General features: G+C 32.2%; 2 protein-coding genes across 5 annotated transcripts in view; both read left to right on the top strand.

Moving 5' to 3' along the window:
- LOC127703815 (uncharacterized) overlaps positions 1-26,793 on the top strand; it is a 133,342-nt gene that overhangs the window by 99,251 nt on the left and 7,298 nt on the right. The window contains exons 1-3 of one of the 4 annotated variants that reach the window (XM_052207891.1): positions 23,526-23,835; positions 24,876-25,202; positions 26,060-26,449. The exons of 2 other annotated variants lie outside the window; for them this stretch is intronic. In XM_052207891.1, the coding sequence (XP_052063851.1) occupies positions 23,781-23,835; positions 24,876-25,202; positions 26,060-26,449 (772 nt within the window). In that variant the 5' untranslated portion in view covers positions 23,526-23,780. Of the gene's footprint in view, positions 1-23,525; positions 23,836-24,875; positions 25,203-26,059; positions 26,450-26,793 lie in introns of those variants that run through there. One more of the 4 variants, XM_052207892.1, reaches the window with a different exon arrangement.
- Positions 890-10,420, top strand: LOC127703814 (interferon-induced very large GTPase 1-like). Its single transcript, XM_052207887.1, has 2 exons — positions 890-981; positions 7,483-10,420. Exon 2 carries the CDS (start codon positions 7,489-7,491, stop codon positions 10,141-10,143), a length of 2,655 nt encoding a protein of 884 aa, XP_052063847.1. The 5' UTR covers positions 890-981; positions 7,483-7,488; the 3' UTR covers positions 10,144-10,420.

The following is a 26,793-nucleotide window of genomic DNA, read 5'->3' as shown; positions in this document are numbered from 1 at the left end:
GCTTTAATATGCATGAAGTATTTGCCACTGGACGTTAAGCAAAAAAATTTAAAAAAAAAATCAATCCGCTATATTTGAGACAAACAAAACTGGCAGTGCTATCAGATTTATTTATATAGCAACCTAACTACAGAAATAACCGAAAGACATCTAGGGGTAACGTTTAAAGTCTTCAACAATAGACAGGTGTCTTAAAAAATATGATATACAAGTGCTATCAGATTTATATATATATATATAAAACAAGCGCAAAAAGCAAGTGTCAAAATAGTCACATGTGTAATATCTTTACACAGAGAATTTCTGACACAACGGCTTTAATATGCATGAAGTATTTGCCACTGGACGTTAAGCAAAAAAAAATCAATCCGCTATATTTGAGACAAAGAAAACTGGTATGGCTATCAGCTAATACCTGGAACGTAGTACCGGGAACCAGGATAATTGTTCGCTGGCTTATTGTTCACTAGCTTGAGTCTGGTGTTCATTATATCGCACATTACTATTTTTGTTAGAAGCATATTTATGCAGTCTCTGTTGTAAATACTTAACCTACGTCATTTTTGAAATTTTCGAATTGTACAAGCGTTGTTCGGTTTTAATTGTATAAATCTAAAGATTGTTATAGTTTTAAATCAGAATAGATTGATATGATTAATTTTACATCATAATCATACTGATGAAGGATGTCTGTTATTCGAAATATTTATAGATAATTACATTTTATAATGTTTCCTTTTTTTAATATTGGTGTTGTCTTGTACACTTTTTGGGCGTTTATATGATTTATTTATTGTGTACAGGTATCGTTACTCGTAACGATCCAGCGCCCTCGTAAGAAAGATCGTTGACTTATATCTAGACGTTTTACATGTATAGTTATCTCGTGAATTTTGATAAAATGACAGTGTTCTATTTTTATCCCTGGATGGAAAATCCATATTATTTTACTTTCATAATGAACTGAAGAAAAAAGAAGAGGTTAGTGATACAAAAAAGAAATTTGATGAATAGTTGTGCATGCATAAGGACATACATGTTAAAGGTTTTAGGTATTTATCCACCCACATTGGGGAAATGTATGTCGGACTTATAATTACACTTTTTCACTTTTTTTGGTCTTTTGGAGAATGTTGTTTGTGCTGTATTTAGACCCCTCTACCAAGACATTTGTTTTGCATGCAAACGTATAAAAATTGCGGTTTTTATCCAACGCAATCATAGATTTGAACGTTATTTTCAATTTATACTTGTTTGGACTTATAATTACTATATATATACAGCGAGTTCAAATAACGCCCTTCTTCTCATATTTTTTAAGTAAATGATAATTTTGTTTATTGTAATAATGGTTTTATGGTTTATTTTCTTACATATTCTCATATTCAACTTAGACTATTTAATATGAAATGCAATTATACCACAACGGATAGAACCTACTCAATAAAAGTGGGTGTGTATGAAAGTAGATTATTCCTAATTTTATGCAAAATTAGTAAAATGTTCGAAATAAAACATTTGAAATATTCCGGAAACGTCGTGGTAGGGTAAAATGTCTTCCTGTGGACTGTTATCACGAGAACCTTCACGTTAAAAATTCGGATCGATGTATTGTTCTAGCACAAAGCAGTGTTCATGTCTCTTTAACATGTTTTCGTCTTGATATGTATATATTATTTACCACTGGACGTTAAATATCAATCCATGATTATCATTATCGTCATCATCATCATCTTTGTTTATCGTTAAAGATGACGGTATGTTCAGTCATTAATCAATTGATTGGTTGATTGAATGACTGATTGCTTGTTTGCTTGACTGTTTGCACAACGTAAAAATATTTCATATTGATTAATTAATTGATCGTGTGTTGTCCAGTGACAAATATTCAACGCCAATGTTTAATGTCAATGCTCCCCTTCCTTCAAATTAAGATGCCGCGCGGGAACAAGTTCCAAGATGAAATACACACAGCCGGGTTTGTAGAACAAGCAAAAAAAATATAGGGAGGACCATGATCCACCTAAATTACATTGGTCAGGTCAGTGAAAGATCTTTACTTTTACTTTTGAATTATGGTTATTCTAGAAGCATGCATGGATTTAACACCCCTTTTTTCCCTTCCAAAAATGTCTTTCTATATTTTGACTTTTTTTTTATCTAGGTACCCGGAGTTTATGCTTAATTTATTTGTTGTGTTCGCATTTTGTTTTCATTTGTAGAGAAATGAGACATTGATCTTAAATTTTGAATTATTATGTAGTACTTTCAAATCATATTTGAATCTGAAAATGTCCTTGCACTTTCTTTCTCTCTTAGAGACCCATCCTTGTGTGGTTAATCGAGAAACTGGTCCTTAACTTGCCTCTTATTTTGAAGGTAAGGGGGGCATTTAACCTATGTCTGTGAGTAAAGAATATGCGTTAAATATTTGTCACAGGACGTCACATAAATAATAAAAAAAATAAATAAACAACATAACATATGCGTCTCTTTATGTTAGGCAAACTGTCAACCAATCAGTCAATCAACCTATCAATCGATTAATGTATGCAAAATACTTCAAACTTGACATCATGTAAATTTTCAATCAATTTATCTATCAATCATTTGTACCTTTCAAACAACCAATCGATATAAATAAAATGTCAACTGATGCAATGCAAAACATTTAATCCTATATACAACCACCAACCAACTAAAAACTAGGTTATACTTGTATCTCAATTGTTTGTAAAGCAATTGAAAGGTCTTTCCCTTAAAAGTCTGATATTTGTAATGTACTGTCTACGACCTTTCATTTGATATGCAACAAGTATACTTTCTTAAACATTTCACTTTTCACACTTTATGACCGTATCCACCTCAATTATCGAGATCGGAATTATGATATTTGTGATACAGACTTGATGTCCTTTCATTTGATATGTGACAACACCATCTTCTTGGAAGTTTAATTTTTTGCACTTAATAACCCCATCTAAATCATTTTGAGGAACAGGAATTTTAAATTTGAAATGTACACATTAAGACCTTTCATTTCAACCTAACTTGCGAAGACAATTTATGTTTTGCACTCAATGAACCCACCAAACCCATTTTTAGGGGACATAAATTTGATATTTGAAATGTACGCTTTATGGAATTTCATTTGATATGCGACAAGCTTACTATCTTACAAGTTTTAATTTTTGCACCTGATGACCACACCCTTCTCATAAGGATGGTAAAGGGGGTTTTAACATTTGAAGGTCAAGATGATATTTCCTCATGACCTTGTCATTGACGTCAAATTGAAGACTAAAATTAACTGATCATTTTTTGCAGTTTATAGTAGGTTTGATATCTGTTACCATTTCAAAAATATTCACAATAAAACTATTCTTAAAAGAATTATCTCGTCGTAACTTTTGAACGGCAGGTCGGAGAGTTTTGGATCTAATGTATAAATTGTAGAACTCTCCGAGAGGAAAATTTTATTTGCTGTGTATATGCAGATATCTCATATCGTTTTCTTAACACTTAAGCTTGGAATTTAAGGGGAAATTGTTGTTGCACTCTATGACCTTTGACCTTGGTTGCGAATGAAAGGTCCGATGATTAAGAATATTGGTGAAGGTCCCATGTATCTATAACTTCTTGTTCTCGAAATATATTTTTTTTTTCAAAAATTGGGTATAATAAGGGTTGATTCCAAAAATAATTGTTTATGTTTAATAACATTGCCATCTGTTTCTGTACATGCTTTTCTTTTCAGATCGATTCTATCTGTAACAGGTTTTTAAGATATATGCAAAAAAAGTAATTGTTTCAAGGGTATTTAACTCTAAAAGTTGACTATAAAACCCTATGCAGCCTCATCTGGTAATACTTCTTGATAAGATCTACCTATTGGCCATGATATCTTTAAGAGAAATTGGTGGTTGGGGGGAGGGGGCATGTCGAAAAAAAAAATAACCTCTAAAGGGGATGATGAAATCCTACACAACGTCATCTGGTAATACTTCATAATGAGGTCTATCGATGGTCTTACTTTGGTCTTGATAACCTCAATAGAAACTGTGGAGAGGGGCCATGTAATGGAAGTTGAAGGGAAGAATATGTTTTGGACTGCATGGTTTTTCTGTGGATTTGCACATTACATACAATATTTGAGTGTTTATATATAAAGGTAATCAGACATGTCACATGTGTAATGTAAACAACTGATAGACGAGACATTTATATAAGCGATAATCTCAAAACTATTCATTTACAACTGATTAAATCCGTGTCCTTATAGCTTTCTTACATTGCTACAGTCGTTAGGTAAGGTCTGGTCTGTCCGCCTGTTTAAAGTCTTTCTCCTACCTTAAACAGAACGACCTTATTGTTTTTCAAATGTTTTTCTTTCATTTTATTCTTCTAACAGTTTTTTTACATACCCTGAATCGTCTTCTTCTTTTCATTATAAATTTATGTTAACACAATCTCTACAATTGTTACCAAAGCGGTCAGTTTTTAATGGCGGAGGAAGCCGGAGTGCCCGGAGAAAACCACCGACCTTCTGTAGAAAAACTGACAATCCTAGTCAATAAAAATTGGAATCGAGTGCTCCTGCCCCGTGCGAGATTCGAACCCAAACCCTCATTGTTGAATAAAGACTATAGGTTTCTTGTTAATATCTAGGAAATGACGAAGATATAGTCAGCCAACTCCTGTTTACCTAAATTGTCTATCGGTGAATATATGTTTTGAATCAGGAACTTAAATATAATAATAGCTAGGAATTGTACAATTAATAAATAAAAGCTCCTCTCGCTTTGCACAATTTGACTTCTTGCAACATTTCTCAAGTCACATTTTTCAAAAGCAAAAGCTTATAATAAGATATATCAGATTATCTTAAACAAAACCACAGTTATGATAACTAAATCAAAAATAGACATTGATCCTTATAAAAAAATGTCTCACATAGAGATAAAATGATTCACGTTTCTTACTGGTTTAAACCTTAGAAGCCCATCATGTAATTCAATTTATAAAACATAAACTAGACATTCGATAAGACTGTTGGTTTTCCTGTTTGAATGGTTTTACACTAGTATTTTTTAGGCCCTTTATAGCTTTCTGTTCGATGTGAGCTAAAGCTCCGTTGGTTTTCCTGTTTGAATGGTTTTACACTAGTCTAGTAATTTGTGGGGCCCTTTATAGCTGGTTGTTCGGTGTGAGCCAAGGCTCCGTGTTGAAGGCCGTACTTTGACCTATAATGGTTTACTTTTAGAAATTGTGACTTGGATGGAGAGTTGTCTCATTGGCACTCATACCACATCTTCTTATATCTATATTATGGATTGACCAAACAAATAAACAGTTGAATTGAATAAGAAGCCTATAAGATTTGCACATGTTATACGCATTTTTGTCGTTCAATTTGATGCAGTTAAGACTTGTATGCGAAGCAAACAAGAAGAACACTAACTGTTACAACTGTGGGTAACTATTTCATAACTGTTATACCAAAAACAAATACATGGAATACTACTATTAGGGGCTTCATATAGAGAGATACATGTTTTAAAGAATTTGTTATGCATAGATTCAATCCAATTCAATCTTTCAATCCAATTAATTACAGCCTGATCCAAACTAGCATCTGAGTCATATATTTTAAATAAAATAGTCTAAAACAAAATTATAGAAAAAACACCCCTCCCCTTAACCATAATATTAAGATCATGTTGTCAATATATTCAGTTTTGATTGAATGATTGATTGTTGGTTGCTTTACGTCCAGTGGCAATTCAGTTTTAATGTTCTACCAATATATTGATTTTAAATGAAAAAATGACAATTCAATAAAACAAACAACATGAAAATTTGTTAATTTGAACTTTGTCAAAGGAGTAGGTCCAGTAAGACCCCTTTTTGACCCCAAAATATAGCAGTTTTACAAAATTGTCAAAATGTAAACTTTTATCTATTTATTGAAAAGTAGAATACTTCTGTTACATAAATTTGGGCTGTTTCTGACAATACAATGCACATATATCGAGTACTAACATCATTAATTCAGAGTAAATTACTGAAATCTTCACAACTGTAGCATTTGAGTTAAATTTTAGACGGTTTCTGTCTTAAATGGAAGTGGCCGCATTTGTGTTCATTCTTTATATTGACATGTAAGTTGTATTTGATGATAATACATAACATATATAAAGGTTGAGAGTGAACACGGATGCGGCCACTTTCGTTTTTGACAAAAACCATCTGAAAAGTGATATATTATGGCATATTTGATCGATTTTTCATATTTAAGCTTGAGTTTGAGCGTCTGAAATGACTAAATCAGTTAAAATCTTTCACATTAGCTAATTGAATATACTGAAGTAGACACTTAAATGTTAAAAAAGTGTCCAAAACCTTTCATCAGATGAACCTGAAATTTGAGGCCAAAATCGGCCCTTACCGGACCTACTCCTTTGCATCTAATAAATTAAGAACTTAAAAAAAAACGATTCAATGAACAAATCAGTTGAGGATCACTTAATGTTCGTGTTGCTCAGTCTTTTGTTTATGTTGTAATTTGTAGACTGTTGATAGTCTTTAAGTCTTTTCTTTTTGTTTTGGCCATGGCGTTGTCAGTTTATTTTCGAATTTAGAAAAAAAAAATAGAATAATATAAGAGCGACTATCAACAAATATATGTTCAATAAAAACAGAAAATACCATGGAAGACAAAAAATCTAAAGAAAATACAAATATTTATACACACTACACAAAAAATTTAAAATTCACACGAATCCCAAAAAACTAGGTTGTGAACATGGGGTGATCCAAAAGGATTAGCAGTTCTTGCACAACTAGTGACACCATTCGAACCAACTTGTCTATAGTTTTGAAGCATGATCGTGCCATTTGAGCATACACTTATTAATCGAAAAAATTGGACGACGTAGCGTGTTTATGGACTATTTGTCAATGAGATGAAACTCTGACATGAAAAGAACTTGTATTGTGTCTTTCAGCCTGGAATGTCTATGATATTAATTCTGTATTGATAATCACATGGTGGCAAAACTGTTATATAATTGCTTTTCATGAGTTGTTTATTAGTGGTAGGAACTCATTTAATATTGCTTAATATGATCGATGAAGCTAGGCTTTGTGTCAGGAAAATATTTCGAATATATTTTCGCACATTATCATGAAAGTTTTGTTCTATTTTGAAGTTAATTGCTTTCTAACACTTATATTTCAAAATAGAACAAAACAATTTTCATTTAACTTTGACGCGTTTATTTATAAAGCATTTCAACCTTTTAAAATATTCAAATAACTATAATATACATATAAAGATGATGAAGAAACGATATGTGTACCTTAAATTGACACAAAGCTATTGTCAATTTCATTTGATTATTTATATGAAACAATATCAAATGCATCGAAATGTTTTAAATGCACTTCTTCATTCAACAGCCATGTTCTTACATTTTTAAGGCTGCAATGGCAAAGTCTACTGATAGCCAATCTGCTGAAATGAAAGACCAACTTTACAGTTTCTTAAAGGACAGTCTTTTAGATCCATTATATTGGAAAGATGTGTTCGCAGCAAAACATGTAACGCTACCAGAACAACTGTCATTTCTAGAGGAAGACGACTGGCAGTCATTTAAAGAAAAAAGCAGAGAGCCGTGGGAAAGGAAGATAATTGAAAAGATTCGAATCAATTCTCAATTACATCTACCGTCGTCGGAGGAGCTCAAAACAATTATTAACAATCATGGTTTAGAAGAAGTTTATTGGATACAAGTCTTCAATGGTATAGGCGTAACAACTCATCAACAACTAAAAAACATGCATTCGGACGCTTGGGATCATCTCATATCTATGTCACGGTCATCATATCAAAATGAAAAAGCTGCTTTAAAAAACCTACAGCGTCAAACACAGGAAAAATCAGTTTCATGTTTACCTGATGAAGACTATATAAATTGGGATAAACAAATGAAGGAAGGGAAACTCAACCGGCAAATAGTTAAATGCGATAACCTTGGCCACGAAACAAAAATAATGAAAGAACAGATGAACGATAAGAACACAGCGCTTTCGTTAGATTCGTGTAGAAAAGTTGTTAATGGGCATGAAATGAAAATGTCTAACGCAACCACACCTGCAGTTTCTATTAGTTCTGTTGAAATGCTTAAAGAGATTTTAAGTAAAGCATCCAGCGGTATAATCTGTCGCGGGTTTTATATATCTAAAGATGGTGATGAAAAACCCGGATCACAAGCAATAGAAATGTGTGGCCAATTGAAATTATTGGCACCAGAGACAAACGAAAAAGAGGAAGGAAAGGAATTTTTTACAAAGAAGGACTACGATGAGTTTCAAAGTCGTATAGATGATGGAATATTAGATATATCGCTACTCGGAAGCCTTGGAAAAGGAGCATACTCACGTCAAAGCAATTCAAAAAAATTAGCAGGAAATAAGTCAGGTGAAACGTTTTACTCTAAAATGAAATCTTCCATAATATCAGTAAACACAACTGAATTAGATAAAACCAATATTCGCTTAACTGTAGGTGCGGTAGATCAATTAAAAAAAGTAGAAAACTTGATGCTAACGTTTGGAAAGAATAGCATCTTAGCACGGGATACAATGCTCACATTTTTTCAAAATGTTGGAACGCATGTACATTTTGGTTTAGTTACGCTTGGAGGAGTATATATGTCGTTTGCAATATGTGAACAAACGACGTCACAGTCGTTATTCAAGTTGCAGAAAAATATCAACTTTGTCCTTGGTGCCATACATCCAGTAAAAGCACAGCAAGCAAAAGGCTTCGGTGTTGGTGGTGTAACCAGTTCATCAAATGAATCAGCCACATCGACAGAACAAACCATAAATGAGGAAAACATAGAAACGAAAATTTTAAAAGTCGGTGGTCCTTCTGCAAGTGACTTTCTTGAATGGAAAAGGGGAATAGTAAGCAACCCTTACGATCTTGCAGTTATTCACATGGATAAAGTAGGTATATGGTGTTTAGTCGAATGGAGGGACTATGGTTTGAACAATCCTAATTTTCTTTCTCGTTACATTTACGATTCTTTCAAAATACACGAAACAGAGATAGGGTCTTCAGATGACAGTTTTCAGTTCCACCTTACGAAAACATGCGATTTATTCCTTAATCTACAAGGATGGCTTAACAACTGTCAGAATGTGCAGTTGCCTCAATTGTTTGAAATGCTTGATCTGTTTTTGAATCAAAATGATAACCCTTACTATGACGAACTTATTCATTCTAGTCTTATTATAAAATTTATTGAAAGAGTCATCGAAAATAAATACACATTATCATGCCATGATACAATACTGATTAAATTTCGTACACAAGCACTTGTTTCTGCTTTGCAATCAGCAACTGATTTTGAAATCAATTACAAAATCTTAAACTTTCAAAACGACGCCGTCTGGAAATGGGAGTTTGATAACTTTGAAACATGTGTAGACTACATTAAAACTGATATGCTTCCAATATTCGAAGATGAAAGCATAAAGGAAAGATTTCAGGACCAGTTGGAACGAGAATTATGTAGATTTTGTGACTTATCATCCGAATCAAATGCAACTGGTGGAAATGTGTTTCGTCGTCGTCTTTGTTTATTAGCCCAGGCACGGCATAGGGAAAGAATGCAAAAATGTTTTAAGTCCTACTCGATTCTGTCAGAATTTTCTTTTCTCGTTAATAGCTTTAAAGACGGAGACTGCAAGGCTGTGTTCTCGCATAGTCTATTAAAAAGTGATAAAGAGTTCAAAACTTTTATCGATGAAATTTGCATCCCTATGTGGGAAGACATGGAACAGAAAGACATAGCTAACTCAGAAAGTGAGACTCATGAGCTTGATAAACTTTTGTTGTCGAATATCAAATTGCTTTGTGGGAAATCGATATCCTCTTCGCCTAAAAATAGCGAAATGTCATTTAGAAAGGGTATTCAACTCTGTTGTAATGAAGAGACATCATGTTCGCTTTTCAAGGAAAATTGCACGAAGATAAAAAAACAAATCCTTTGTTCAAACAAAGCAAAGGCATTTATATTACTCATTGGGAGCATTGCTACATTTACATGTATTTTAATCCGTCTTAAATAGCAATAATTGACTGAATTCAACATGTTCAACTGTACAAAATCAGTTTCGTTCGCATCATTTTGTTACTGTGTTAAACGATAAATTGTTAATACAAAAGTCGTAAAAGGGTATAAGTCTCTGATGCATGTTTTTTTTATTATTATTAATTGTTTTGGCTTTTAACTAGCTGTCAGTAACTGCGAGTACTCTCAAATCGTACTTTCTCTTTAATTTGACCTGTTGATACTATTTGTAATGCTTTTTTTGTTATTTAATGTTAACATGGATCTTGTCTATATACCAGCTTTGATTATTTGGTATTACTACAAATTTTCACTTCTTTGTACTATGAACATCAAAATTATTTCATTTCTCCGTAAAAAATGTTCTCGGACCTGCACAGGAAGTTTTATCTAGCACTTATAGTATAGTTATATTGTTGATATTCACCCCATATGTACCAAGTGTTAGATTAGTTTCATTGATATTAAAGAAATCTCTTGGTATTCCTAACCGGAAGATTTTATACACACAGAAGAAGAAGTATACTTAACAACAAAATTATTTTCATTTACCTGTGTATAATATGGCGCAGGTTTCTTCAAAAGTGATGAATTTCTAAAAATTGTTTAACATTTCACAGTGATATCATACTTTAACTTTGTTTAAACCTGTTTATTTACTTTTGACTTTAATTATTTATCCCTTATAATTTTTATTAACTATGTATTTGCATTCAGGTATCACAGATCAAATTTATTCGTTCATAGTGTGTTAATCTACGTTTTTTTGATTGAGTTACGCCTTCCAATTGATATTTTATAGTGTGTCTTTCTATGTTGTGATGTTATACTATTGTTTCAGAAAAGGGAGAAGGTTTGGTACCATTAAAACGTTTAATCCCGCTGCAAATATTTGCACCTGTCCTAAGTCAGGAATCTGATGTACAGTAGTTGTCGTCCGTTTATGTAGTTCATACGTGTTTCTCGTTTCTCGTTTTTATATAGATTAGACCGTTGGTTTTCCCGTTTGAATGGTTTTACACTAGTAATGTTTGGGGCCCTTTATAGCTTGCTGTTATGTGTGAGCCAATGCTCCGTGTTGAAGGCCGTACCTTGACCTATAATAGTTTACTTTTATAAATTGTAACTTGGATGGAGAGTTGTCTCATTGGCACTCATACCACATCTTCCTATATCTATATAAAGCAGTAGTTTTGACATTTCCGCTGAATTAATTCCTCAAGGCTCATTTTATAAATGTACTTCAATCTTTATTAAGTTATTACAATTGCAGTTATGACAGCTTTTAGCTAATTTGAGTTATCATAAACAAAATGTACAAAAAAGACGTTCTTCAACAAAACCATAAAATCAATAGAAGAATTTTCATATAATGTTGCTGAATTCAATGGACTTAATTCAAATGATTTCGTTGTCCTGTATGGCATGGTATTGGTTGCAAAAATTTGATATTTTTCATTTAAATGCAATATTTTTTATTCAATTGGTATATTTCTTCATTTGAATGCAATATTTTTTTATTTGAATGGTATATTTTTTCATTTAAATGCAATATTTTTTATTCAAATGGTATAATATGTCATTCAAATGCAATGTTTTTTTATTCAATTGGTATATTTCTTCATTTAAATGCAATATTTTTTATTCAAATGGTATAATTTGTCATTCAAATGCAATATTTTTTATTCAATTGGTATAGTAGTTTTTTTTATTTATATGCAATAATTGCATTATGGGAAATTCTTTGACGTCTTAAGGTCAAACTTGCAACAACGTTTCTGATTGGTCGGTAATTGTTTGGATTTCCCCCTTTCTTTCTAAACATGAGTGACCAAGAATTAAAAAACCGCGTCAGAATATCGCCTCTCTAACTAAATCTGGCGTTCGTGCGAGTCCTGCACTGGCTGTTAAAATCTTCTGGTCCTAACTATTATTTCAATTGCAAAATTTCGATGGTCAAATCGTTCGGACCACCACTTTTCAAAAACTTTCATTGTATATGGATCTATATGCAAGTATATCGTTTTTTTAACTAGATTAGACACCGTTGATTTTCCCGTTTGAATGGTTTACACTAGTCATTTTTTGGGAGCCCTTTATAGCTTGCTGTTCGGTGTGAGCCAAGTCTCCGTGTTGAAGACCGTACTTTGACCTATAATGGTTTACATTTACAAATTATGACTTGGAAGGAGAGTTGTCTCATTGGCACTCATACCACATCTTCTTATATCTATATACAACATAAACCAGACGTTTCTCATACTGTTTTCTTTTTTAATAAATCCTTTGCCGCGCGCTGTGTACTGATTGATACTTCAGTCTGGGAAAACAAGATTTATTCCAGTACTAGTTGTAGTTAGCTTTGAGCAAACTTCCTGTAATTGTAAATACTCTTATGTCGGTGCGTTGTGTCTATTGTCTTAATGTTAGTTTTTTTTGTGTGTGTCTCATACCGATCTTTTGAGTTGATCTAATTGCAACTGATTAGTGCAGGTTGTTCATTTATTGTAATGTTACACCACTGTCCCAGCTTCGGGATGGGTTGAGTGCCGCTCACAAACATGTTGTTGTACTGTTACACCACTGTCCCAGGTTAGGGGAGGTTTGAGATCCCGCTAACATGTTTGACCAGGCCACATTCTGTATGTATGTATGTGCTTGTCCCAAGTCAGGAGCCTGTAATTCGGTGGTTGCCTTTTGTTGCTGTGTTATACATATTTGTGTTTCGTTCATTTTTTTGTACATTAATTCGGCCGTTAGTTTTCTCGTTTTAATTGTTTTACATTTGTGATTTCGGGGCCTTTTATATAGCTGACTATGTGGCAGGCTTTGCTTATTGTCGAAGGCCGTACGGAGACTTATAGCTGTTGATTTCTGTTTAATTTGGTCTCTTGTGGAGAGTTGTCTCATTTGCAATCATACGGTACCACATCTTCGTTTTTATATCAACCCTGCAATATTCTTTATTTGCCTGTCCCAGGTCAGCCTGTAGTTTAGTGGTTGTCGTTGATTCATGTCTCGACCTGTATTTGATTTTTTGCAAATTGTTTTGTTATGTATAATTAGGCCGTTAGTTTTTTTCGTTTGAATTGTTCACACTTTTCATGTCGGACCTTTTACAGACGACTGAATAGTATCAGGTTTTTATCATTGTTGAAGGCCTTACGATTGTGTATAATTGCTTACATCCACTTCATATTTGAACTCCGGTGGATAGTTGTCTTATTAGCAATCATATCCCATCTCTTCATTTTTGTCGAGCCTTCGACTTTAGTCATAGCGATCCTACATTCCGTCGGCGTCGTCGTCGTCGTCGGCGGCGTCCACAAATATTCACTCTGTGGTTAAAGTTTTTGAAATTTTAATAACTTTCTTAAACTATCCTGGATTTCTACTAAACTTTGACAGAAGCTTGTTTATGATCATAAGATAGTATCCAGAAGTAAATTTTGTAAAAATAAAATTCCATTTTTTCCGTATTTTACTTATAAATGGACTTAGTTTTTCTGCCGGGAATTTACATTCACTCTGTGGTTAAAGTTTTTAAAATTTTAATAACTTTCTTAAACTATCCTGAGTTTGTATCAAACTTGGACAGAAGCTTGTTTATGATTATAATATAGTATCCAGAAGTAAATTTTGTAAAAAAATAAATCTATTTTTTCCTTATTTTACTTTTAAATGGACTTAGATTTTCTGCCAGGAAACAACACATTCACTCTGTGGTTAAAGTTTTTAAAATTTTAATAACTTTCTTACACTAATTTGGATTTGTACCAAACTTGGACAGAAGCTTGTTTATGATCAAAAGCTAGTATCTAGAAGGAAATTTTGTAAAAAAATAAATCCATTTTTTCCGTATTTTACTTTTAAATGAACTTAGATTTTCTGCCGGGAAACAACACATTCACTCTGTGGTTTAAGTTTTTAAAATTTTAATAACGTTCTTATACTATTTTGGATTTGTACCAAACTTGGACAGAAGCTTGTTTATGATCAAATGCTAGTATCTAGAAGGAAATTTTGTAAAAAAATAAATCCATTTTTTCCGTATTTTACTTTTAAATGAACTTAGATTTTCTGCCGGGAAACAACACATTCACTCTGTGGTTTAAGTTTTTAAAATTTTAATAACGTTCTTATACTATTTTGGATTTGTACCAAACTTGGACAGAAGCTTGTTTATGATCAAATGCTAGTATCTAGAAGGAAATTTTGTAAAAAAATAAATCCATTTTTTCCGTATTTTACTTTTAAATGGACTTAGTTTTTCTGCCAGGAAACAACACATTCACTCTGTGGTTAAAGTTTTTAAAATTTTAATAACTTTCTTACACTAATTTGGATTTGTACCAAACTTGGACAGAAGCTTGTTTATGATCAAAAGCTAGTATCTAGAAGGAAATTTTGTAAAAAAATAAATCCATTTTTCCGTATTTTACTTTTAAATGAACTTAGATTTTCTGCCGGGAAACAACACATTCACTCTGTGGTTTAAGTTTTTAAAATTTTAATAACGTTCTTATACTATTTTGGATTTGTACCAAACTTGGACAGAAGCTTGTTTATGATCAAATGCTAGAATCTAGAAGGAAATTTTGTAAAAAAATAAATCCATTTTTTCCGTATTTTACTTTTAAATGGACTTAGATTTTCTGCCGGGAAACAACACATTCACTCTGTGGTTTAAGTTTTTAAAATTTTAATAACGTTCTTATACTATTTTGGATTTGTACCAAACTTGGACAGAAGCTTGTTTATGATCAAATGCTAGTATCTAGAAGGAAATTTTGATTTCTTCCAGTTAACATTACATTCAGTTTGCAGTTAAAGTTTTTAAACATTTATTAGATTCATAAACTATCCTAGATTTTTACCAAACTTGGACAGAAGCTTCTTACAATCAAAAGATAGTATCAAGAGGAATATTTTTATTGATTTACTTCCTCATTTTTGTTGAGCCTGCAATTTACAGAAAAAGTAGGCGAGACACTGGGTTCCGCGGAACCCTTACGAATTTTTATATTATATACCTGACTTCTAAACTCGTGTTTTCCTGAACAAGCATGAAATATTTGTCACTGGGCGTTAACAATTAGCAACAAAACAATCAATCAATTTAAACTTGTGTTAAATAAGAGGAAAACCATTTGATATTTATTTATTTGTTGGGGTGGGGGACAGAAGGATTTCATATATATGAGTATGGTTGCCTGGTAAGAGCTGAAAAATAGGCACGATTAGCGACAGATTAAAATGAATAATAATGCCCTCTCTTCCCTTCCCCATCCTTTATCTATAAATTTAAAATGACCACTACGGAATAGCCCAATAGTGTTGAAAGTAGCGTTAAACACCAATCAATCAAAATTCCTTACCTAGAATATCGATTAATCGTCCCTTAACTGTTATTGTCCGTGTAGTTCTTATATTTATCCAGCTTATCGTCCTACAGGGATGTCTTACTAAGGCTTTCATACCATAAAACGTTTATAACATAGCTCACATTCTAATATATCTGAATTCATAAATTTATTAATGTTATTTAGACTAAACGACGCCATGTTTGTTATGTGCCTCTGCCGTCTAAACAACCTATCAAAAAAGAAGAGGTGGAAGAGAGCCAGAAGATCTTCCCAATGCAAAAAAAAAAAAGAAATGGACTTCTTCTGGCTCACTACCGAAGAACAAAAAAACGCGCCCCATTAATATGTTTTAAAAACGCCTTGCCCCTACCCTTTCAAGTTTCCCAAAAATTGGCATTGTTAAATATATATACATATATATGATCATCATTAAAATGCTATTGTATTTTTATAAGACCTACTTTATTACATGATCTGGGACTAATGACATCTATCTATAAGTCCAAGAATACAGTAAATTATTATAATATGAATATGTTTCTTGTTTTAATAACCACATTTGATGCTATGCATGAGTCACCATTTATCAGGACAGGAATTGGGTTTACATAGAGAGAATAATGTGCAAAAAATGGATATGGGGCGGGACCAAACCTATAGATAGCATAATAAAGAAATGATGAAATATAAAGAATGCGTCGATTGTTTTTTGGTTGTCAAATGTCCAGTAACAAATATTTCACGCATGTTTAGCACAAATATAATAGAGATCAAAGGATAAAGAATAGAGTGAAATGGTAAAAACTAAAAGATAGAGAATTATAGAAACTATCTTTAATCTGAATCCCCTCCCTTCACACACACACACACATATTAACCATTACTGCAAATATCGCATATATACATCTCTATACAAATATCTTAATCTGACACCCCCCCCCCCCCCCCCCCCCCCGCACTCCCCTAGACACCGAGGTTTTGGATCCGCCCCTGTTAAATGTATCTTATAATATTATACATTTTGTACGGGTCTAGACGCTAAACGTACAATCCTATAATTTGTTGGATACAAATCATTAGAGATTTGTATCTAATTATATTATATACTGTGTCACAATATAAACTTGTATACCCCCCTCCCCCTCCCAATGCAGTATTGAAAAGTAAATCGTTTAAAAGTCCTGAAGAAAAAATATGTTTTGAAATATGCCCTGCATACTTATTTTTGCAAAGACATAGGTATATTAATTATTGAACTACTGTGGGGCTTGAAAAACAAATTCTATTTAAGGGATTCGGAGATGTGAACAGTAAAAAAAAGCTCAGCAACGAATCATAAATGTAAAATGATTTGCAGCATAAGACATGAGAGCACATATTATAGATAGTCCAAAATGTGAAGTTCACGCCTTATACAGTGTACGTCCTATGTCATAGGACTATTGTTGTAACATGGGTTAGTAACTGGTTCCAATTTATCCCGAATTGTCTTTATTAAAGAATTAGTTCCGGAGTATCACAGCTTAGGTCTCTGTTTGTGGGTCTCTGGTTCTGCTGTCGTAATTAGGTGATTTTTTTTCTACATGAAGCAAAAAAGATGGGGCTTAGTCAAAATAATTATAACGTTCTGGAAGGCTTTTTACTCTTTTTTATGTTTGCCTTCCTGCAACGTCTCTGTGGATCAAGAAAAGAAAAAATAATATAGCGCTCGACCTGGCCATTATTGGCACTAACAGCCAGTGCACGAACTCGCACGAACGTCAAATTTAGTTAGAGGGGCGATATTCCGACGCGTTGTTTTAATTCTTGGTCACTCGTGTTTAGAAAGAAAGGGGGAAATCCAAACAATTACCGACCAATCAGAAACGTTGTTGCAAATTTGACCTTAAGACGTCAAAGAATTTCCCATAATGCAATTATTGCATATAAATAAAAAAACTACTATACCAATTGAATAAAAAATATTGCATTTGAATGACAAATTATACCATTTAAATAAAAAATATTGCATTTAAATGAATAAATATACCATTCAAATAAAAAAATATTGCATTTAAATGAAGAAATATACCAATTGAATAAAAAATATTGCATTTGAATGACAAATTATACCATTTGAATAAAAAATATTGCATTTGAATGACAAATTATACCATTTAAATAAAAAATATTGCATTTAAATGAAAAAAATATACCATTCAAATAAAAAAATATTGCATTTAAATGAAGAAATATACCAATTGAATAAAAAATATTGCATTTAAATGACAAATTATACCATTTGAATAAAAAATATTGCATTTGAATGACAAATTATACCATTTAAATAAAAAATATTGCATTTAAATGAAAAAAATATACCATTCAAATAAAAAAATATTGCATTTAAATGAAGAAATATACCAATTGAATAAAAAATATTGCATTTAAATGACAAGTTATACCAATTGAATAAAAAAATATTGCAATTGAATGATAAATTATACCAATTGAATAAAATATATTGCATTTGAATGACAAATAATACCATTTGAATGACAAATTATACCATTTGAATAAAAAATATTGCATTTAAATGAAAAAATATACCATTCAAATAAAAAAATATTGTATCTAAATGAAGAAATATACCAATTAAATAAAAAACATTGCATTTAAATGAAGAAATATACCAATTAAATAAAAAATATTGCACTTAAATGAAAAATATCAAATTTTTGCAACCAATACCATGCCATAGTCCTGCAAAGTAATTCGTTATGTCCTATGATGTCCTTTTATGCAATAATTTGCAAAACACGTAAAATTTGCAACATTTAGCGCTGAATAACACGTTGATGCTATGTAACTATGTTTATTTGTTGCTAATTCTTTTAATGATATTATATAGGCTCCATAATAATCGACTTTCGGGGGATTTGACTTCTTTCTAATTTAAATCCTGCGAATTACCCAATTGAAATTGACCATACCTCTTTGTGAGATACACATGATACATGTTAAATACTAAGCTGATGATACCGATACCTGCAGTAATTGAGCTGAACTAGAATTTTACCATAATGATACACTCTATTTAAAGTCTGGTGTTTTGTTTTTATGCCCCCGCCGTAGCGGTGGATGCATTAAGTTTTACCCTTGTCCGTCTGTACGTACGTACGTAATTATGAACGTAATGTACGTACGTACGTACGTACGTCCCAAAATTGGTTTCCGTTCTCTAACTTGAGTTTGCCTCAACCAAATGTTACGAAACTTATATACAATGCTTATTAACACTAAACACAGATCAAGTTTGAATTTTGGTGGCGTCACCTCAACCGTTCTAGAGTTATGCCCCTTTATAAATGGAAAAATTGCAAAATTTTTAGTTACTGTTCTCTTACTTAAGTTTGCCTCAACCAAATGTTAGGAAACTTATTCACAATGCTTATTACCACAAAACACAGATCAAGTATGAATTTTGGTGGCATCACTTTAACCGTTCTAGAGTTATGCCCATTTATAAATGGAAAAATTGCCGAATTTTTCGTTTCCGTTTTCTAATTTTAGTTTGCCTCAACCAAATGATATGAAACTTATACACAATGCTTATTACCACAAAACATAGATCAAGTTTGAATTTTGGTGGCGTCACTTTAACTGTTATGCCCCTTTATAAATGGAAAAATTGCAAAATTTTTATTTTCTTCTAAATATCAAGTAATTTTTAAAATTGGAGTTATCTTCCTTTGTCCATGATTATAGTTGAATCTACAATCAATGCTTTATACAATGCAATGTTTAATTTTGAATTCCACTGATAAAACACAGATCAAGTTGAATTTGGGTAGTGTCACTTTAACCATTATTGAGTTATGCCCCTTTATACTTGAAATCGAAAGATTGCAAAATTTTTAGTTTCCATTCTCTAACTTAAGTTTGCCCCAACCAAACATTATGAAACCTATACACAATATTCATTACCACAAAACTAAGATCAAGTACAAATTTTTTGTTTCCGTTTTCTAACTTTAGTTTGCCTCAACCAAATTTTATGAAACTTATACACAATGCTTATTACTACAAAATACAGATTAAGTACGAAATTTGGTGGCGGCACTTTTACCATTCTTGAGTTAACTTTAGATTGTCTCAACCAAATGTTATAAAACTTATACACAACCGTTCTAGAGTTATGCATGTTTACAAATAGAAAAATTGCTGAATTTTTAGTTTCTGTTGTCTACTTAAGTTAGCCTCAACCAAATGTTATGAGACTTACACACAATGCTTATTACCACAAAACTCAGATCAAGTTCAAATTTGGGTAGCGTCACTTTTATCGTTCTTCAGTTATGTCCCTTTATAACTACATGATATGCAAGCGGGGTCATCATCTGTGTCCACATGTGGACACTATCCACATTTATTTTTTTAATAATTGAAATATGTTTTTATGAATGTGTCGAAACCGAAATTATTTCGTTCCCCTGACCATGCAGTCTGTTGCCGATTAAATTATGGTGTCTGCACTTACCATCAGCAAATTATATACTGCTTAGAATACTTATTTGTGCAGATAGTATTTAAAATATTTTGTTTAGTTTAAACAATATTTATTCAGACAATTCATCACATACGTATTGATATTATACTTATAAGTCAATATCTAGCACTCGAAAACAAGCAAATTGCTTTTACAAATCTGTCTTCTGGGATATTTTGTTTAATTTTTAGTGTTTTGAATATTTTTTTATTTTTTAGTGTTTTGAATATTTTGTTTCATGTTCAATGTTAAGAATATTTTGTTTTGAATGTTATTTTGTTTTATTTCAATCAATGTTATGAATATCAGTGGCGGATCTAATAATTTTCATAAGTGGGGGCCCACTGACTGCCTAAGAGGGGGCCCGCTCCAGTCATGCTTCAGTGATTCCCTATATAAGCAACCAAATTTTTTCCAAAAAAGGGGGGGTCCGGGCCCCCTGTCCCCCTAAATCCGCCTCTGAATATTGTGTTTCATTGCAGGAAAAATTGCCTATGCATATATCGATAGCAGAATTTGTATTATTGAATAGACAGCAAAAACGCTGAAGAAAAACACTTTTACTTTTACTTTTTTTGGAAACTGTGATTGAAATTTAGCTTTTTCTATTTGAAACAAATCGTAAAATTATACCCTAAAGAGACAACTACTTGAAGAAAAAAAACACACACACACACACAATAAAGAAAAAAAAAATTTCTCAGTCAGTCGACAAATTATAGAATTATGTCTTTTAAATGATGACGTATACCATTTGTGAGCTTCGTCGACTGTTGGTTTCCAATCGTTCCGTTGTTGGTTGATATTGTTGAGCGTTTAATTTTGTCCGGTTTTAAGGACTTCTCCCTTCTTAAATTTACTCAGAGTTCGGTATTTGTATTATATTAATACTTATCTACCATCTTAAGGAAGTTTGCTCCTCTTGTTTTTGAATTTTTGCCAGATATTCGGAATCCCCTGGTTTTATCCATGTAGTGCCATTCAAAAGTTTTGTCCGCTAACCCCTACTTTTCTTTTCATTATTCTATTACATATAGTTTCAAAAGCCATATTTAAAAATCTTATAAAATCCTTGTTATTTTTTCATAGTTTTTGAAAGAAAAAAGGTGCCAATGTTGAATGTATGAAAAATCTAGAGAGAATTATTTCCCGCCAAATTTTAAATGGCTAATATCTCGAATACAAGCACACGGGCCCTTTATTTTTTTCTGCTTATTTAGTTCCTTTATTTATATTCTATCAATTTATAACAATCTTTTTAAAAGCTTGTTATATTGAAATAGATTAGATCATCCTTAAAAGGTATAACAGATAAAGCGAATCTGAAAACAGCAAAAAATGATCAGCTAGACAAGATATACAAATAAATCACATGTAAAAAAATCGTTGAATGACTCATTACAGTAGTTGTGGTCCTTCAGTGAAGATGATTATATGTTTTTTTTATGTTTTGGGGAATGCTATAGAAGAATTAAAGAAAATTAAATCTTAAAATATGATCAACAAATGAATGACAAATAAATCACCATGACCGAATCGACAATGTACTCTTTATAAGAGTTGTTTACCTTCAAAATCGTTAAATGACAATATCATCTATTTTGTTTCGGTATTTTCTTGAAAGCTATTTACAATGAAAAGTAAAAATGACCTTCAAAATAAGATTTACAAATAAGTTTATATAATCGACAATCGACAATCGACTCCTTATTCGCGTCATTAGCTTAAACTGTCAATGGACTCCTCATAGGAGATACTGCTCTGAAATGAAGAGCTTAATCGTTTTTGAGGTAGGCTGCTCGTGTCTCTTGAAAATTATTAGAGAGCAAGAAAGACAAACAGTAAGATTTATAATTTAATCGATTTAAGGTGGTACCCAACACCTCGACTAATATTAATTTGGCTCGTTTAATTTTCATAAAATTTTGACGAAATGTTTACTTTGACCCTTTGACAAAAATATAAAAATTTCAAAAAATTTAAACCAACCACTTTATCAGAAAAATTTCATTGGTTATATAGCAGTTTGACAAACACTAATTTTGATCATTGAGGAGCTTAATATTTCCTTAACAATACAACGTGATTAAAACGTTTAGCTGATTTTTACAAGAGTTATCTCCCTGTAGTGTTAGGTACCACCTTAATACGAAGTTGAAGAGCATTAAAGACCCACAATACAGCTACGGTAATATGTTTCATGCGTAGAAAATCCTTGTTTTTTCAAATAATTAAAAAAATTAATTTATAACTGTAAAAGACCATACTAGTATTATTCTGACCTATGTTCAGTTTGGATTTTTTTAGCATTGGGAAAATACGTTCACTATCTGCATTACAATTTCGCAGAACAGCACATGCCAGGGCCAACCTAGAAATTCCCTTGTAACTTTGTCTTGCACAGATTTTTCTGAACCTAGTATATGTGGAAATATTGAAACAATATTTAGAACTGAAAAAAAAAAAAACACTTTGTAAGTTACATAAAGAAAAAAAACAATTATCGGCAGTTTTTCCACAAGGCAGGTTAACAGTAGGACTAGTCTGGTCAAGCTGTCCTGTCCATACGTCTGGTCAATCTGACCTGTCCCCTCTGCTTCATCAGACCTCACCTCAGGTCTGGTCTACTAAGGATAAAGTCAACTTGTAGGTTTGCTAAAAATTTCTAAATATAACTTGGAGAGCGGTCAAAAGGACTGTTCTACTTTAACCTTTGTACGTGATAGGACTGCACCCATCTGTAATGTGCAAAATGAAGTGAACTTGGTCGTAAAAAATTGAACATATTTCATCTAAGGGAGCTACCATTTGATTTTTATGGGGTGGGCAAGGGGGGGGGGGGGGGGGTTGCTAGGATGAAATTTGAAAAAAGGCAGGATGAGCAACTTCGCCAAAAAAAAGGCAGGATGACAATTTATGTTAAAAAAAGGCAGGATGACAATTTATGTAAAAAAAAAGTCAGGATAAACAACTAAATAAAAATGCAGGACAAAAGTTTTCATCCTATCTCCCCCATAAAAATCAAATGATAGCTCCCTAATCTGCTTGACATTTACAGTTTTTTTCTTTTTTACGGTAAGACTGTTTAATAAACTATTTATTTTAAAATAGTACTTTAAGTAGGATATTTGAGCCTCGTATTAACCAATATGTCAAATAAAGAACAACCTTGACCTTTTTACCACTCAGACTGACCTATATAAACTACTTGGTTGTCCTTGGTTTACTTTGTACCCTTTACATATAGCACAAGGATAAATATGTTATAAATATGTTTCGTCCGAGTTACGACGATTGGCAAGATCACAATTCTCATCATCTCTTCTGAAGGTTTTATTTTTTTATATACTGGTATTTCATTCGCTTAAAAGTAATCTTAACTTTTCCTTCTTTACTCCAAACAGGAAAAGCATATGCATATAAATAGTAAAATCATTATTTGTATAGATAAAAGACATGTACATTTAAATACTTAATCAGTAATCTGTAAAATACGTAAAATTTCACCTTTGAGAAGGGTAGTGATATTTTTATCTACACCACTTGAAACATAACTTAATGAAGGAAGACTACTACTCCAACCAATTATAAATATAGACAAATATGCCGCCCAATCAGTATAATAGTGGAGCACTACACCTCGGATCATATTACATGTATTGTTCTCATATACTGAATGTTTCGCTAGTATTTGTTAAACATACTTGTGTATGTAGTATCGTATAGGACGTACTATAATCCATGGCACTTATTACTGTGCTCAGTATTGTAGTTTTTGGATATATTTTCATAGCAGGTAGGATTGTTTGCATGAAAATGAATATCGGCATCATAAATTTATTTTATTCTTATTGTAGTGCAAAATTATTCATATCATTTTAAAAAAAGATATGTCGGTTTAATATTTACATCCATATTTTTCGCCGTCCTGAACGAGCTCGGAGTAGACCTCAAAGTAACCGGTGTCGTTCAAATATAAAAAACGACAACAAATTTAACTATGTCATCAACAATATAAATTTGAATAACATATTTGAATTAATATTTATGTAAATAATACTGTGGAAATCATACAAGGTGCATTGTATTTAAAGTATGACCCCCTAAAAAAATAAAAAAATAAAAAGCAGATAAAACTTGATAGATTTGTTGCGTCCGAGGCGCTTTTCTGTATTTATCTTAATTTGTAAAGATCGTTCCCTTAAAAAATTAAAGTAAAGGATGTATAACTACCTTAACACCCGAAGTTATCTCAAAATATATATGATATTTACTGAGTTAAACTAAAAATGAAACATATGTTATTTGACGCGTGTCATTAATCTGCGAAGTCAAAGGGGATTCAAGCTGTACTCCGTCCGTCAGTTAGATCTTCATTAAGTTTTTTGCTTCTCTTTCCTGAAAATCTTCAATATATTTATTAGATATTTGGTATTTTAAAGAGAGATAGATATTAGTATCTTCCTTGTTTTTGTGCAAACTTTGCGGCAGTTGTGGCCATTGAACACAAGACATTGTTTGAAAATATCTCAAAGTTGAGAGTAACGCAAAATGTCTCTTGCTAATAATTTCATCTTTTATAGTGGTATCAATGTCCAAACTTTTTTGTTGTCTTGTGTTTTTCTATGATGCTGTCGCCACTCCTCTTGAAGGGTGCACGGTTCTGGTTGTTTTTTGATAAATCAAGACAATGTATACGTGTATCCGTCAATCTGTTGTTAATTCTACCTTTTCTAATTTTTTTCATGTTTTTTTTTCTAAATAACCAATCATCCTTCCAAGAAAATATTTTTTGCTATTTTTATTATTTTCTAATTTTACAGTATATATTTTCAGAGGCAAATTCTAATTCCAAGTGTTCGTGTTTCCCTGTACCTGCACAGAATGACATGTGCAAAGCCATAAACATAAGCTGTCCACTAGGATCGGTCATTTATAAACCAATCATTGATGCCTCATCTGACGAATGTCCGGCCTCTGGTGAATTTTTCCAGAATAATGAGTCTCCTTGTGTTGGTCGACCAGCCGATCTTAGAGCAGATGTAGCTGATTGCTATTGGAAACAATCCTGTTTAATCCAGTTTCCTTCGACACCGATTTATACACGAACATGTGTAAATGAGGCACAATCAATAATAATCCACGAATGGATGTGTATTAAAGGTAAGTAATACAAACAAATCCGAAATGGTAAATCTTACAAAATTGTCTTTTTTCTTATGAATTTTTACTTGCTAAAATGTCGTCCTGTGTCAAATGTTTCAGTAATATTCAGGACTGGATCAAACTAACAATACATTCACGCGTTAGCTATGCCTCCTCCTCCTCCCCAGGGTGAATTGAAATCAGGACTGAAGACATGCTGGATAGGGATAGTTTACCCTAGCTTCAACCGGTACAGGCCACCTTCGGACATCTCTAAGATCTATTGCATACTGATCCATACTCCCTACACGAGTTATCGGGACTCGTATTTTTGTATTTTTACAAAACATAAACTGACATTTCCTGTTTCATGGGTTTTACTGTCGATTTTTATTATGGCCATGTGACCTTTTTTCTAAATCCCAGCTAAATATTGATTAGAAAAAAAGAATTTTGAGTTCACTATTTAATAATTTTAACGTTGTATCTCAAACTCCGTTTTGAGTTTTCTTCTTCAGATATTAAATTGCTAAGTTTTTTATGATGTTCAGCAAATTGATTGTCGCTTGGGTCAGATTAACTGAATTCCTATAACCAAATTTTTTAAATTAAAGTGATCTAAATAGATATGTTATCTTGAAAAAAAAGATATCAAAGTGCAATATTACAACAAATGAAAACAAACCAGAACAATAATTATTGCGTCATAATAATATGCAATGTACATGTACTCCACTCAAATCGAGGAACAGATCGGGAGTTTTTGAGAATTCGATTGACACTGAAAAAAGGGTGTATGTTACGTAGTTCAGAATTTAATAAGATAATTTTGACCATCCGATGTTTCCTTTGAAGTTTTTTTCTTTACCTTTTAGCTGCACAAACAAGTGTGTACTTTAAAGAATTAATATGCAAAAGCAGGTACATAGGAAGAAATGCAAATAGTGGTGTAATACTGAGCCATCAACATATACCATGGAATTACGACAGAACGATGTTTGATGACAATAAGTTACAGATTTCAAAAATTGAGAAAACTTGTGAAACTACAATAATCGTACCTACTGCAGGTGGAAGCAGGGTCTTAGTACAGACAAGTTTATTTGACGTCGATATGCAGAACGATCAGCTGACTATTAATGAGATCGTGGTTTACAAGGGAGATTTTCGTAAAGAATTTCCGCCTAACACCCAGGTCAACATCAAATTTTCGTCGACAACTGAAAAATCTAAAGGTGGTAAAGGCTTCGTTATATGTTTCAGAAGTAAGTTTAAAAGTACATTTGCTTTCAGAAATATAGATAATTAGAAGATAATTCCTTGTATTTTATACTTTATTTCCATTAAGAAGTTCATGGTCTATGTAATAATTCAAATACTAATACTAAGTATTGTAAGTATAAAACTCGTGACCAAACAATACTACAACTAAACTTATGCGCTACGAGCATTCATGAATTTATGTGTTGTTCGGTTAATCATTTAATATTTTTCTATATATGAATTCTTCGATTAGTTATTCTATAAGTAATGGTTTCTTACTTGATCGCGTAATACCGTCTAGGATGGTGAATTATAATACCGAATATTGCATTATAATACCCAACTC

This window comes from Mytilus californianus, unplaced genomic scaffold (assembly GCF_021869535.1).
Source record: "Mytilus californianus isolate M0D057914Y unplaced genomic scaffold, xbMytCali1.0.p SCAF_51, whole genome shotgun sequence".
Classification (NCBI taxonomy): domain Eukaryota; kingdom Metazoa; phylum Mollusca; class Bivalvia; order Mytilida; family Mytilidae; genus Mytilus; species Mytilus californianus.
This window is presented reverse-complemented; position numbering and strand designations above follow the sequence as displayed.

Bases quoted from the DNA above. Each gene is read 5' to 3' on its own strand.
- LOC127703814 (XM_052207887.1), top strand. From the start codon at position 7,489: ATGGCAAAGTCTACTGATAGCCAATCTGCTGAAATGAAAGACCAACTT.